At 36.3% G+C, this 16,124-nt stretch overlaps 1 protein-coding gene across 3 annotated transcripts; it reads left to right on the top strand.

The window, feature by feature from the left end:
• The first annotated feature begins 390 nt into the window (after positions 1-390).
• gdpd1 (glycerophosphodiester phosphodiesterase domain containing 1) lies at positions 391-13,479 on the top strand. 3 transcript variants are annotated; one of them, XM_031731643.2, is made up of 12 exons: positions 391-571; positions 2,925-2,987; positions 4,327-4,476; positions 4,869-4,911; positions 5,247-5,382; positions 6,402-6,447; positions 6,641-6,762; positions 8,542-8,631; positions 8,973-9,106; positions 11,046-11,105; positions 11,317-11,368; positions 12,380-13,479. In XM_031731643.2, exons 3-12 carry the CDS (start codon positions 4,341-4,343, stop codon positions 12,512-12,514), a joined length of 954 nt encoding a protein of 317 aa, XP_031587503.1. In that variant the 5' UTR covers positions 391-571; positions 2,925-2,987; positions 4,327-4,340; the 3' UTR covers positions 12,515-13,479. The 3 variants fall into 3 exon arrangements, with proteins under 3 accessions (XP_031587503.1, XP_039478165.1, XP_031587504.1); XM_039622231.1 differs by lacking the exon at positions 2,925-2,987 and having other exon boundaries at positions 6,641-6,735; XM_031731644.2 differs by lacking the exon at positions 2,925-2,987.
• Positions 13,480-16,124: the final 2,645 nt, after the last annotated feature.

Genomic DNA, 16,124 nt, shown 5'->3' with positions numbered 1-16,124 from the left:
AGCATGAAGCCATACCGCTGTCACCTGATTGTCACTTCTCTTTGTAACCTAGCTTCAAACATATCTTTGACTATATCTTCATAGTATCAATTTGATCCCTCTGTAGTTACTACAGCTCTGCATGTCCGCCTTATTTTTAAAATTTGCTACCATACACTTCTTTTTTAATAAGCAATAATAGCTTTTAAAACAGTGAATCTAAGAAAGTTTATGTAAATATAGTGGGAACTTATACTTAGGTTTGATGATAACAAATTTAAAAAAAAAAAAACTGTTAAAGGAAAACAATGGGCAGTAATTATTTCTTCATTAGAAAAGTCGTGACGTTTCAATTTTATTTTGAAATATCCGAGAGGAAGTGCAAATAGTCCCAGAGCCGGAAGTAGCAAAGTGCGCATGCGCATGACAAAGCGGCCGGCTAGTGGTGTTGTTTTGTTTTTTTCCAAGCTCAGTGAGAGTGCAGACGAGACGCCAGTTCATCACTTTATCGAACTCGCTTCACACACGCGTGGACGTCGCTAACTTATTTAACACAACTAAGAACAACAGTCCGAACAATTTGATGACAAAGGTAAGAGGGTCATGTTGTTAGCTCGACCGTTTCACAGCTAACGTTAGCACAGTTTAGCTGGTGTGCAGTAAGCTGGTTTTAGAGATAATGGGTCTCATTGTTGTTATCAGTTACTTAACAGGTTTCCCAATGTTAAAAATATGACAGCAGCTCCAACTGTGACTTGAACAAGAAATTACAGGTTGCAAAAAAAAGTAAACAGGCATTTCTCTTTCTCTTTTATCTGTTGAGCTGCTGTTCTGGTAGATCTCTTATCTTTTGGAGCTAGATTTTTCTGATAAAAATATGTGAAGGCATTTTTTTCCCCATTTTTTGTGGGTGGGCTCCCAGCATATAAATTACACCGCTATAGTTTCTTTTTATTTGAGAAACACTTTTGATATGTGCTGAACAATCCTTCATCATTTCTTAGATGTAAATTCTTTTGTCCTTGGATCAGTTATTCACTTGCACTGCTTTTCTCAACTGAAATTATGAAGTATTTCAGTTTTGGGGGTAGAGTACCATGTAATAGTAAATTTGTAACACATTTGACAGTACAAAGTACTTAATTGCTACTTCTTTATATCTATTCGCCTTTATAAAATAGGTTTAATGGAAGATATATTCTGTGCTGGAAATGTAAAAGGCATGAAGGTACCTTTATCCATGTAGAATGTGGACTTGTCCTTTTGGAGTAAGATAATCAGAGCAATATAGGAATGGTTTGGTGGGTATAGGTCATGTTTACCCAAAGTTTCTAAGCCAGCATTTTCTCTAGTGGGTGATTTCTCAGCCTGAACAAGTCTGGCTTATGACTGAAAATATTTTTTTTGAATTTCCAAAACGGCAAAGAGTCTTACTTGCTTTTATGGAGTCATTTGTCAATTTCATAAATGGAAATATGTGTGTATTTTGTTATGTTTTCCTGCCAACACACCCACCGGTCGAAGCAGATGGCTGCTCATCCCTGAGCCTGGTTGTGCTGGAAGTTTCTTCCTGTTAAAAGGGAGTTTTTCCTTCCCACCATCGCCAAGTTCTTGCTCAAAGGCAGTCGTTTGATTGTAGAGTCTTTGCCTTACAATATAAAGCGCCTCACGAGAACTGCTGTTTTGATTTGGCACTATATAAATTAGGGCTGCCACGATTAGTCGACTAGTCACGATTACGTCGACTATTGAAATCGTCGACGACTAATTTAATAGTCGACGCGTCGTTTGAAGCTTTGTAAGATCCCAAAAGACGCAGGAATAAGTAGTAGGATTTAAGAGTGTAATAACGGACTGAAACAGAAGATGGCAGCACTGCATGTACAAGGATGCCAGCTGCCGTTAAACCCCGAAGAAGAAGAAGCTGTGTCCCAGAATTCATAGCGCAGCCCAGCGCAGTTGTAAACAATGGTGGCAGCTAGTTAGTTTTAATATTACTCTTATTATACTTTTTGGGTCACAAAATAAAGTTTAACATATTTTCAGGCGAGAATGTAGCTGTGTAAACCTCAAATATCTGCTCAGTTTATCAAGACACCACATATTTTCAAAAGCGCTCCGACGTTTTCGGAGACGTCTGTTACCCACCAGCTCGATAGCTAGCTGGGGGCAAGGCTCACTAGAGCCCGTGAGAACACCGGACTCCCGGCAAATCGTTTTCAAACCCACCGCAGTCTTTCTACTCAGGTTAAACATGTAATATAAGTCACTTCGATAACTTAAAAATGTTATTGTTTGGCTTTTTTTTTTAGTATTTCATTTGTTCCTGAGTAAATCGGTTTGGCTGAGAAATAAAGTTATAGTTTTTACACAGCTGAATAAACTTCAAGCAGACAACTGATTATCAGAGTGTGAGATGCTCGAGAATATACTCCGGTGTCCTGTTATATTTTAGATAGCAAGGAGCAGATGGTTGAGTTTATTAAACTCCACCGAAAAAATCAGCAAATGTCAATAAAATTTAATAAACTATCATCTTGTCTTTATTTTTACTTAGCACATACCTTAAACACTTCAAGCTGTAAGCTAATGATAGTTATATAAGAGCAGATGCATGCTGGTGCAATAAGCTGTACGTTTTACGTCCAATGGATGCATGATCTGATTAGTCGACTAATCGCAAAAATAATAGGTGACTAGTCGACTACCAAAATAATCGTTTGTGGCAGCCCTAATATAAATAAAATTGATTTGAACTGAATATATGAAAATGTAAAATTTTTTGGATATATGTTTTAATTGTGCCAGTTTTATTTACTGAGTTTTTAACTGTTTTAAATGTAAATATACAGACTTTTTTTGACTATGTAGGCTGATGATGTCTCCGCCCAGCCTTTTTTTGTGGGCCTGACCTGCAGCATGTGTGTGTTTTGTCATTTAAATAGGAGCTCGTGCTCGGCCAGGGCTGTTTTTTGGTTTGTTTTTTTGATCTTGTAAGGAAGCGTGCTGTAAGTAACTTGCTGTAACTCTGTTTCATTTGTGTATTTGGGTTCATGTTTTGGTCTAATTTTGTTGTGTCTTGTTTACTGTTTTCCTTTTTCCTTTCTTTCTTTTAACTTAAACTCAAAAATTTAAGTGACACAAACAATATTTGGTGAGAGGGGATATTTTCAATTGATTTCTTTTAATTCCTAATCAGTATTAACTAGCTTTAGCTGAACAGTGTTTTGAGATTTCATGTGTTATTAAGACAAAACTTGCATTTTAGGACCTCACTTTTGTACATTTATGGAATTTTATTTAATATTTGCTCAGCTAGAGATATTAGAGGCATTTAATGGTAGAGGGGGTTTTCTTGAAGTGGGCTTCTGTTGGTTGACTGTGTACATACTCAACAATGGTCCATGTACAGTTAAAATGTTCACTTTGAACATTATTTGTCTGAAATCTGTGTTTTCCTGTCTTTGCTTTTCTTAGTATTTGATAAACAAAAATGTAGATTACACATTACTGTGCAAAAGACCTGAGTCACCCCCGATTATATTTTGCTTCCAAGTAGCCATACTTTCTTCAGCAATAGTTCTCCCAGCTTTCTAAAGGTCTTTCAAAGTTTTTCGGTTGACATTGGCTGCTTTTTCACTAATTTTTTGTTCAGTCCTTGAACCTGGTCATTTTTAGAGGAATGGTTTCTTTTCTTCAGGGACTTAACACTGACCTACGAGTCATTCAGCATAAAAAAGGCACCTAACTCAAGGGATTAACCACAGCTGTGTTTACAGAAAGCAGACAACTTGGCAAAGAACCCATTTTAAATAGTATCTTTAGGTATTTTGTTACCAGCAGCCTGTATGAAAACACATTTTCCCCCTTCATTTCTTTAGCTGAATCCAACGATAACATAGTTTGACAAGCACAGACATGGGCACCGGCAAAATGATTCTCAAATAGTGAAAAATTGGTGTATGTTGGCACAGTGTGCAGTGTGTCCTTAAAAACAAAAACAAAAAAATCAGAGGAAAGGCTTTGAATATCCTGGAGAACTATTCCTGAAGACTACTAAGGAAATTACAAGAAAACTTGCTAAAGAAAATTCAGGCTGTGTTTAAGTATGTTAATCTCTGTCAATCAATTTTCATGTATCAATAATTCTCTTGACCTATTTCCTATTATCCTTGCAAAATATGAAGAAAATAGGTTTGTTTTGTTTAGTGTTTGTGATTTTCTTTTAACTAGTTAAAACTGTTTGGTGGGTGAGAAAAATGTATCTGCATTTAAACAACAACAACAACAACACACATTTATCTGACAGACACAGCCACTGCTAAATGTCTGGTGTTTGTTTTGCAGGGGACTGATAGAAGATGTGTGCTGCTGTGTATGTCCTGTCAACAGTAACGGGCTACGTGCTCACCTCTGCCCTGCTGCTAAAATGCCCAAATCTTCTGCATCGAAAGAAGCGAGAGACTTTCGTCAGCAAGCACATTTCTCACCGTGGAGGTAAGTCACCAGTTTTCTTTCTTAAGAACAGCCCTCGACTTAGGTAAAAGGTGCCACTTAATCCCAACTTACTTTGCTTCTTTTAGGTCTCACTAACAGCTTGTTACTTACTCATGGGTAAAAACAGGTTTGTTATTCAGGGTTTTGACTGTCACATTTCTCTTCTATGGTTTTGGTCCTATAACCATCTATTTGTTACCGGGCAGTAGTTGCAGAAACGAGTTAAAGATAAAAATGAGAAAAACCTACACATGAACCACAAGCAAAATATCAGAAAAATCCCTGAGAAGATACTTGTTTTGCCCACGTATGGAGTGAAGGCACTCTTTCAGATATGTGATCACAGCCAAGCAGACAAAAAGAAATCTGAGTTTTTATTTTTCCTGTTTCAGGGGCAGGTGAAAATCTGGAAAACACCATGACGGCTTTCAAGCAGTGAGTAGAAACTGTAAAGTCATAAGACAGGTCTTTCTTTGGGTTTTGCACTTGTGACTGTGGACGGTGTGTGTCATTTGAGATGTTGTCTTAGTTCTTTTACCCACATACAAGCTTGTGAATTGGTGCAATATGTACAGTAACTGTTCATGTAAAAGATAACCTAGTGGTTCTCCTTCGTTTGAATAATTAATCAGACAAGAGGTGGACTGTTTTATGCATTTATTGAAGCTGTGCGCTATACTGCATGGTTAGGGTCCAGATTTCACTGTTAATGTTTATGTGCTTGACCTTGCGGCTGAGTCTATATGTGTACTGTGTGTTGGCTCGTGCAGCGCTGTGGATGTCGGCACAGATATGCTGGAGCTGGACTGCCACCTGACAAAAGATGAGCAGGTAGTGGTTTCACATGATGGCGACTTGCAGAGGACCTGCGGCATCAACACCAACATCTCCGATGTAACCTACTCTGTAAGTTTCTGCTGTCTGACAGCAAACTGAAGCCGCTTTCAAATCTCTTCTCATCATCGATCAAGCACTGTGCACGTTTTAATTCTTTGCATGAAAAATTACAATAAAAACACTGAATTTTAATTTTACAAAGACCTCGGACAGACAGAAATTTATTTGTTTATTGAGAATTCAAACAAGATTTACATAAATTCAGTTCTTTTTAAAAGTCATTAAAGATCATTCCACCCTGGAAAAACAACAGTTGAAAGGAATCATTAAAAGCCGCAAATCATCATGACACTCAGGCTCATGATGATTGGATGGAAACCTCTGACCACAACTGTGAATGTGGTTTGTGTTTAGACATGATATGAGCTTTGATGGATCATGCGCCTTGATCAGGTGAGGTCAAAACCAAGTCATGTGATTACGTCACTTGATTTTAAAAAACTCTTATCCAGCTAAATTCCTTGTGAGTAACTTAGGATTTTGGTTAAGCTCTGCCCTCCTCTTTAAACATTTGGTAGTCTACACATTTAATGCTTATTGGAAAAAAATGCTTTTGTCTTGCAAAGAAACCTTACAACATTTAACTGAAGTATTTTTGTGTATTTGTAGAGGTTCTTGGGTCAGAGATCCCATCTACAAGTTAAATATTATATTTTGGAACTGAAGATGAGGCTTAGTGGTTTCATGGTCTTTGGCCTTGTTGTAGACATAAGCACAGACCTTGGTAGGATCATGGTAGTGAGTTAGGAAGCTGTCCAGTAAGGTTCGACTCATAAACTCTAGTGGCTAGTACTCTTGAAGGAGTAGAACTTATAAATCAGCATAAATATCCAGATAAAGTGATCCTAAGAGCATTTCCCATATATGGAAGAAATAAAGATTTCAGATTTCACAGCTGGCCTCGGCAGTCTTAAGTTTGGGAACGGCTGCTCTAGAGGAAACTATATCAGTAATGCTGGATTTATTTTGAGCATGACTGCTTTGTTTCCAGGAGATCTGAAGTTGTGTCTGTCGTGCTTTCTTTGCAGGAACTCCCTCCATACCTCTGCAGGCTGGGTGTAACCTTTCAGCGAGGTGAGCATCACATATCTGTCACTTATGTAATTACCACGAAGCGTGTTTATTCAATAGGTGACACAAATTGACATTTTGGTTTATAACAGCTGGCAACTGACGGGCAGAAAATTGCTGCTAAAAATACAAGTGCGCACAACCCGGCGTCTAATCTGAAGCTGATGGTGTTTTTAACCTGTCCTTGTCTGTGCAGAGTGCTTCTGCGAAGGAGGAGAGGACAAACGCATCCCTCTCCTCAGGGACGTGTTTGACGCATTTCCCAACACTCCTGTCAACATTGACATCAAGGTTAACAATGACACGCTCATCAAGAAGGTGTGTGTGTGTGTGTGTGTGTGTGTGTGTGTGTGTGTGTGTGTGTGTGTGTGTGTGTGTGTGTGTGTGTGTGTGTGTGTTTGTGTGTGTGTATCTCATCCTGTTTTTATTCTTTCAGTTCTCTGACCCCTGACTGAAACTTGCTTTACTGTATTGATGACATGCAGGTTGTGGTTATTTCGTTGTGCAGGAAACAGTGTACACTTGGGCTTTTTGGACAGTGACACCATTTTTGTAGTTTTGCCTCTGTACATCACTTCAGTGGATTTTAGATCAAACTGTGCAGTTTTAATTTGTGTTTTTTGGAAAAAATTGCATTAAAACATTTTAGGAATTGCAGCCATTTTTATACATAGTTGATTTTCAGTGGCTCAAAATGAACTGGACAAACTAACATCATTTTAGATTGTTTTAATACTTCAGTCAGTGACTGCCTGGAGTCCAGAACCCATGAACATCACCAAATGCTGTGTTTTGTCCCTTAAAATGCTCTGCTAGGCCTTTACTGCCTCTGCCTTCAGTTGCTGCCTGTCTGTGGGTCTTTCTGGTTTCACTGTTGTCTTTGATTATTGAAAAACAGGCACCTTTGAGTTGGCATCAGGTCACTGACTTTAAAGAATATCTCATTTCTTTTCATCGAGAATCTCTTGGGTTGCTTTTACAGGATGCTTTACGTCGTTATCACTTTGTACTGTGAAACACTAGCCTATCAGTTTTGGAGCCTCGGGCTGAATCTGAGAAAAGAGTACATCCCTGTACATTCACAGTTCATCATGCTGCTTCTCTCAGCAGTCACATCATCAATAAACACCAGTGACCCGGTTTCACTGGGAGCCATAACACTACCTCCACCGTCCTTGACAGATGATGTGTTATGCTTTATATCCTGAGTTGTTCTTTCCTCCTTCATACTTTTTGCAAGTTCAGCAGTTGGACTCAAATGCAGATTTTGTGTCTCTTGTGGAATCACGAGGGACATCTCATCACCTGTTCACTTACTTTTAGGCTTCTGAAGAAGGCAGTGTTTAAAAATGGCTAAAATTCCAAACGGTGAACTCTTTCTCCCATAAAGATGAAATTTAACCTCCCCTGTACACTAATGATGGGTTTTGACACCTATTATGTATTAATAAAAACACGTTTTGACAATAATTAGAATAATTTCCGGGTTTTTCCAAGTCGCACACCCAGTCATTTTGTCCTGGAAGCAGGCCTGCAATGTGACAGAAAAGAGCTTCAAGGATTACTTCTAGTGGGCTTTCAGGGAGTAATGAGTTAATGCAATGCTTTTGTTAAGCCCCCTGAATTAGGGCTGAAGTTGACACTTCAATAATATCTTGATTTAAAATCCACTGTGGTGACAACTACAAAAAATGTATCCTTGTCCAAAAACGTATAGACTTAACAGCCTGATGGTGCCTAAGAAAGGAAAGTAAAGCATTTACTAAAGTACGATGGTTTCATAACCAAGACTGAGTTATGTTTATTTGTTTGTCACCACAATCATGCATAAAGTAACAGGACTAATCTGATGATGACGGGACAATGCATGGACAAAGGAATAACCTGTTCAGATCCTGAACTGATCTAATTTAAGAGGACGTTGGCCCTGTTATTGGGACTCTGCTCTCCAAGTGTCCTTCTAGATACTTTATGAGTTTTGCCACCGTCTTTTCATCAAAAAACAAATTCTACGTTTTAAACATTGGCAACAGGACAGTGCAAAAGCAAGAGAAAATGTTCTGTTTCATAGTTTCATTGAGTTTTCAATCCTTGCAGGTCTCCGAGCTGGTCGTGAAGTATGACAGAGAGCATCTGACTGTCTGGGGCAACGCCAGCAACCAGATTGTGAAAAAGTGTTACAAAGAGGTAGTTTTATATGCTGCTTCACATTACTTTGGTGAAATGTGTGTAGCTATTTATAAAATTTGTTGTTATGAAATTGCAGAATTTCATAACAACAAAGGAATAACCTGCTACCAGCAGGCCTACAGAAAAAGTGCTAAATCTGTCCCATATAGCAGTATTCTGAATGCACTGCTTTGTGGAATCAGTATTCATCTTTTTGTCTTGTTTCTAAAAATGTTCAGACCCTTTGAGGGAGTTTTAGAGGAAACACTTTTATCATCATAAGCCATCATCATCCTCATCGGTGAATAAAAACGACTTGGAACTGATCATAAGTCTCGTCTGGTTGGTTGTTTTTGCAGAACCCTCATATTCCAGTGTTGTTCAGCTTGCCCAGAGTGTTGCAGCTGTTAGGCCTCTTCTACACTGGCCTCCTGCCCTTTGTTCCAATCAAGGAGCAGTTCCTGGAGATCCCCATGCCCTCCATTATCACCAAGTAAGTGCGTGAACCCAATACAAATAATCTCAAAGGCCACTTTGTTAGGTACGCCTGTTAATACAAATATCTAATCATCCAAACACATTACACCAACTGAATGCATGTAGAAATGATCGAGAAGACCTGCTGACCTTCGAATAAGTCTCTCTATGCACTGGACTGATGACAGTTGAGAGGCTGTTTGGTATTCTGACAGGGCAGTGAGCACACAGGGAGGTGGATTTGCATCCACCACAGTGAGTAAATGGAAATGTATTTGAATTTCCTTCACACACAGTCACACACCCAAATCACTTGCACTTTGTTGTTCATGTAACCAAATACTAGTAATACGCTCTATGGACACTTTATTAGGTATACCTGTTCTGATGCAGTGATTTGCTGCCAATCATGTGACAGGATAACGGTATAAGCAGTATAATGCAAAGCTCAGATTATCTCAAAGTTCTTGAACTTGGCAGTGAGTTCTCTGCTCTCAGACGGCCTCCATGGTCATCAGATCTCAGTCCAACAGAGCATCTTTGAGATGTGGTGGAACGAAAAATTCTCAGCATGGATGTGCAGCCGACAAATCTGCTGCTGTCATGTGATGCTATCTGAGGGTCGTTTACATCACCTTGTTGAATCTATGACATAAAGAATTAAGGTAGCTCTGAAGGAAACGGAGGCCTACCAAGTACTAGCAAGGTGTGCCTAATAAAGTGGCCAGGGAATGTGGTATGAAAGAAATAAAAGGTGCATGTCAGGAACTTTGATAAACAGTTTTCAGGAAAGGGTTAGCTCTGTCTCAGCAGCATGCAAACACCCTCACTAATACAGTTACAAAACAGGCCCTACATGAAATAACAGTGATTCACAGCAGGGTTAAGGTTTTCTTTATACCCTAACTAACCTGCTGTTCAGTTAACATAAATGATTAAAGTCATCTATGCTGCAGTGTCAACACAAACCATTAATAATTAGTAGTGTAAAATCTGTCAGCATTGTGTTTTAGCTGCTGCTGGTTTATTGGGTGGAGACAGTTGTCAATGCTGTGGTTTGATCTCAGTTTGCAGGTAAAACTGAAATGTCGCCGTCTGACTTGCAACAGTTTAAAGGTTCTTTATTTATGACCTTTATGATTATCATTATGTGAGTAAAAATTCCTGGAACAAGGTCTGTCTCCAGAGAAAAGTCCTTCAGCAGCAGCTCATCAAACAGTCGAGGTAGAGCTTTGACAGAGACGCGCAAGGCTGAAGTTTCATACTGTTTAAGCCTCAGGACGTGGAGTAAACCTTTGGAGGAGTCTTCATTAGCTGGGCCTTGTTATTGGAGTTTTTGGATAATGTATACAGACTTGTTTGTTGTTTCCTCCAAATTAAAGAAGTTTAGACAAAGGCGATTCCAACTTTAATAACTTTATTTTCTTGCCTGAGTAATAAATTTAAACATACTTTAACTTTGAATTGAGGCTTTATAACCTTTTCACAGTATCTGGCTCAGATTCACTCCCCTGGCTGCGCTGGTGTCCTTTCTATCTCTGTTATCTGCCTGAAGGATGATCTTCGAAAGATGAACTCACTCACTAATTACGTCATTAGAAGAAACGTTTGCACAGCTTGGCCTTGCGAAATGTGTGTTAGTGGATCATGAGGATCATGGTCAAAGAGAAGATTATTCTAGCCCAACGCTCATTAAAGATTAACAGAATTTTTTTTATTGCACTTCTAAAGTGTTAAGTTCTTGCTTTAAGACTGAAACCATAAATTGCATTTATTAAGAGATTGACTTGATTTCTTGTGCATATTTAAACACACTGATTTATTACATTTCTTGGGTGGATTTCAGAAATTTCCTAAAAATATGTTGTCATGCTGTTATAGCATCAATCAAGTGCCCTTTGTTTTTGTTTTTTACCTTTTTTGATTATTCGACTTTTCTGTGTGAATTTTTTCAGACTGCAGGATCCCAGCAGGTTAACTAGAGGTCAGCGATTTATCGCCTGGCTGGCAGACACGTAAGTCGCTCTCTCCTCCAAAAATTTAAAATCTCTTTGATTTTTGTGGTTGAATCAGCAGAAAATTCAACAAAACCTAAACATGCAGCAGCACTAGGCCTTTTTTTTTGTATTTCTGTGTTACTGAGATGTAGCTGTGCGATCATAATTAACATACAAAGGATTTACAGTCACACATCTCAGCTGATTAGTGTTTATTTTTCTCTTGCAGTTTGCTGATGAGGAAAGCTCTTTTTGACCATTTAACAGCTCGGGGAATCCAGGTAAAACTGCAGTTCCTTTATTTATTAAGTTGATTCAGGTTCCTGTAAGGAACTATAGGCCAATAAATGAGGAACTATGGGAGTGTTTTAGGGGTTAGAATGGATGGCTGGTTCATCGGAATTTCCTTACCTGATTACATGGATACAAAAGTCTTCGTGTTGTAGCATGTTTTCCCTTTTCTTTGGTCTCAGTCTCTTATGGTTCGCTGACCTTACTGGTTGAACTTAGCCCGTGGTAGCGATAGGCAGCATCTTATTACCTGCCAAGTTTTTATTTGCAGTCCCGGAACAATTTCCAAGATTAGTTGACATAAAGGGGATGGTTGCGCGTTTGTCTTAATCAGAGCCTACGCACAGGTTTGCATGTTGTAGTTGTTTACTGTCACCAGGGAGGAGTGTCACAAACAACCAGCCACAAAGAATGCTGACTGAAGGACAGTACTTTAAAAAAAGAGGGTTTTTTGTGCTTCCTGGCTTTCAAGCTACACACAGCATCGTCCCCATGGTCTTTTATAGGACTGTACACTTGTATGTCTGCACAGGTTAATAACGGAAAAGCAAGATAAAATGGTGGTTTCATGAATCCCACATTAAAAACCATGGTTTAGTTCTAGTGCATGTATGAAGGAGGTCAAGAGGTACAACACTGAGAGTCTACAGCCATCTGTAAAACATGACAGTGTGGGATCATGTTGACAGAGAATAGAACAAACGGTAGCCAACATCCAAAGAAGAGCTTTGAATGTCCTTCAAGAAGCCAGGAGAACTATTCCTGAGGACTACTGCTGTCACTACTTTCCGTGTGCCTTGTTTTGCTCCAACAGTGTGTAAAACTTTTTTAAAATGCCAGAACTGAGCCTGTGTGTTTGTTGTAGTTACACTGTGGTTAAAAGCAGTTACTGGAAAGGTTCCTACCGGATCAAATATAGACTTGAGTACAGAAACATTCCTGTGTGTGACAGCCTCTGAGCGCGTGTGTATTAACTGTACAAATCCTTCATGTGGTTTCAGGTGTACATTTGGGTGCTGAATGACGAGGATGACTTTCAGAGGGCGTTTGATTTGGGAGCCACGGGAGTTATGACAGATTTTCCCACCAAGCTTAAAGACTTCATGGACAGGAACAGCCTTTCCAAAGCGGAGTGACCTGCCAAAATCTACCTCACCCCACCTCTCACCAGTGATTATCCTTCAGGCCCACTGACCTGCCAGACCAGCCCCCAACACGCACCCACTTTTACTGCAGGCATTCCAGCACAGCTACTCTCACACTGTGTTTTACAGTCTGTAGGAACTCCAACATGCTCTGTATCCAGCACAAGTATTAGGAACCAGGTGTTGTACATGTAGTGGTAGCACATACTCCTGTTTTTCATTACTCATACTAAACAGTGTGATCATATTAGAGCTTGACTGATATTGGGCCCCGTCACAGAGACAGTATATCGCCACAGGCTTACAGATTTTCTGATATGACCCAAAATTAAACTTATTTGGGTAATTTAGTTTACAATCCTCTCAGCAATGACTGCAGCAGATGGCGGTGCAGTCATGCGATGTCTTCACAGTAATTTGGTAAGTTAGGACTGAAGTATATTTTGAAAAAGTTAATAAAAATGATTGCCATTATAACACAAATATACTGCATGCATTTACAATATTTTAGATGCATAAATGATGAAATCTGAATGGTTTTTTTAGTCACAAAAAATCCAGCATCGTTCCAGCTCATGATTATTATTACTATTATTAGTATTATTATTATCCAAGGTGCGTTCCTTTGCACACACATACACAAACATACCCATATAACAGTATATTTCAGTTAGGAGCACGAACTTAATTGAAACCACTTGATCTTTCTTTTTTCTTTTTTTTTACAAAGAGCTAAAAATACCACTGAAATATTGTGTTTTTAAGTTTTATCAGTCTCGGATGCCATAATAGAGTCATGTTCCTTGACTTGACACTTTCTGTAAAGGTTTACTTGCGCAAACTCGATCCTTTTTGATGCTTTCAAGTTACAGTTTGCAGTATTACTGCATCATGGTAGGGGTAATGTGCAAGCACCAGCAGATGCAGCTCGATGATGTCATGTTATTTTCGACTTGTTTCATATATATGTATATATATATATATATATATATATATATATATATATATATATATATATATATATGTATATGTATATGTATATATATATATATATATATGTATATATATATATATATATATATATATATATATATATATATATATATATATATATATATATATATATATATATATATATATATATATATATATATATATATATATATATATATATATATATATATATATATATATATATATATATATATATATAGATATATATATAGATATATATATATATATATATATATATATATATATATATATATATATATATATATATATATATATATATATATATATATATATATATATATATATATATATATATATATATATATATATATATATATATGTATATATATATATATATATATATATATATATATATATATATATATATATATATATATATATATATATATATATATATATATATATATATATATATATATATATATATATATATATATATATATATATATATATATATACATATACACATATATATATATATATATATATATATATATATATATATATATATATATATATATATATATATATATATATATATATATATATATATATATATATATATATATATATATATATATATATATATATATATATATATATATATATATATATATATATATATATATATATATATATATATATATATATATATATATATATATATATATATATATATATATATATATATATATATATATATATATATATATATATATATATATATATATATATATATATATATATATATATATATATATATATATATATATATATATATATATATATATATATATATATATATATATATATATATATATATATATGTATATATATATATATATATATATATATATATATATATATATATATATATGTGTGTTCATATAGATTTTTTGCACACTGTAATTTGCCACATGTCTAAGCAGTGGTGAAACATTTTTTTTCTTTTCCAAAATGCAGTCAAACAAAACAAAAGTTCTCCACTACATTAAATATTATTTGAAGCACCAGGCGAGGAACAGCTACACCGGACATTCAGACGGATTCATTTCAGCTGTGCGTCGCACTGTAAAAACCACTGTCCCGTATGCTGTGTCTCATGTTTGTTGTTGTTTAGTGTCTAGATTTTTTTTCTCATTGTTGTGTTTCCTTTTGATCAGATAAAATAATCGAGGCGTATATTGCCTGTTTTATGAGGAATTTTGCACAAAATAGGAAACCTTATCTGGTTTATTTTACCTGTGTAAGTGTGATTGCAATCAGCATTGAACTTTATATGACATATGTGTATATTTAAAATATTTTACAACCTAGTATAGGCAGTGATGCAGACTGATCGCTTCACTGCACTCTTTTAAAAATCAAATGTGTTAATGAAAGTAGTTTACACATAGTTCCTTGCTTTAATTCTCACAGATATATGAAATATTATGATGCTCGGTGGCGGTCTGTAATCGAATGAATGTGGTTTTGGCTGAATGTACTGTATGTTGTTTGGGATTTTTGCAGTCAAAACAATGTTAGGTTTGTTGTGGGGCATTTTAAATCACTTATGTGTGATGTTTTACACTGTTTTTACAAATGTTCATGAAGATTTCTTTTAGAGACTTGATCCAACAATCACATTACAAGTACTGGGATTTTTCTGATTATACTACTCGTGCTGTCCTGAGTGTACTTTTATTTTGCATGTTTAAAGCTGTTGTGTGTGTTGACCTGAACTTTTTTGGGCTCATCTTTAGATTTGATTCGCCCAGAGAGAGATTATTTAAAGAGCAATTTTTTGTATCTGTATCAATAAACACTGTATGTACATCATTATATAAAAGTGGTATTTGTCGTTTTGTAGGGTTGTGTTATGTCGCAGTTTATGTAACTGGCAGGAGGTGGCGCTGCAAACTAAAAGGACGTCAGAAGTTTTCACTGTCGCGAAAAGTTAATGATGCTGGACATGTTGAAATAATAATTTCCTACTTTTTCACAAGAACAGGTGATGCCTTCGCTGTGTTGTCCTGCTCGAGGCAGCTTAATTAAACAATATTTGCAGTTAACTGAGCTGCTTTCTAGAGAATACATTTAGAAAAAAAAAAGTTAGAATCCGGAAAGATTATTGGTTCATCGTTTCTACTCTTGACCAATAAACACGGTGTTGCTATGCTTTATCTGTTCACTGATTGGCCGATAAGCCTGTCATTTATTCATCAAGCCTTAAGGACAAGTGTGATTTGGGACCAAGAGTATCAACTCAAGATGATTACCGTTTTTTCAGAGTTTGTGTTTACCAGTTTTGCTATTTGGATGTTACTAGTTGCACTGCAATTAAGTCGAACATCTAAGTTTTACAGTAACCGTGAAAGTGTTTAGAAAAGAAAGGATGCTGTTGGAGTTTTTTCCCCTAAACGCGGCATCCCTTTTAGCTAGTTTTCCATGTTACGGCTTATAAAACGCTTTTGTTAAACCACATAACAGTAAATATAAACAAAACTATATATATAAAGAATCCACATCATTTATAAATTCAGTCTGTAAAATCAATTTCGCAATAGTTATGTTTAAAAAGAAA

The sequence above is a fragment of the Oreochromis aureus genome, linkage group 14 (assembly GCF_013358895.1).
Source record: "Oreochromis aureus strain Israel breed Guangdong linkage group 14, ZZ_aureus, whole genome shotgun sequence".
NCBI lineage: Eukaryota > Metazoa > Chordata > Actinopteri > Cichliformes > Cichlidae > Oreochromis > Oreochromis aureus.
The sequence above is the reverse complement of the archived record's forward strand: the minus strand, read 5'-3'. Positions and strand labels throughout refer to the sequence as shown.

Excerpts from the sequence above, each read along its gene's own strand:
- gdpd1 (XM_031731644.2), top strand. The coding sequence starts at position 4,341 with ATGTGTGCTGCTGTGTATGTCCTGTCAACAGTAACGGGCTACGTGCTC. Across the intron at positions 6,448-6,640 it reads GGGTGTAACCTTTCAGCGAG|AGTGCTTCTGCGAAGGAGGA; the intron begins GTGAGCATCACA and ends TTGTCTGTGCAG. Across the intron at positions 11,369-12,379 it reads TAACAGCTCGGGGAATCCAG|GTGTACATTTGGGTGCTGAA; the intron begins GTAAAACTGCAG and ends ATGTGGTTTCAG.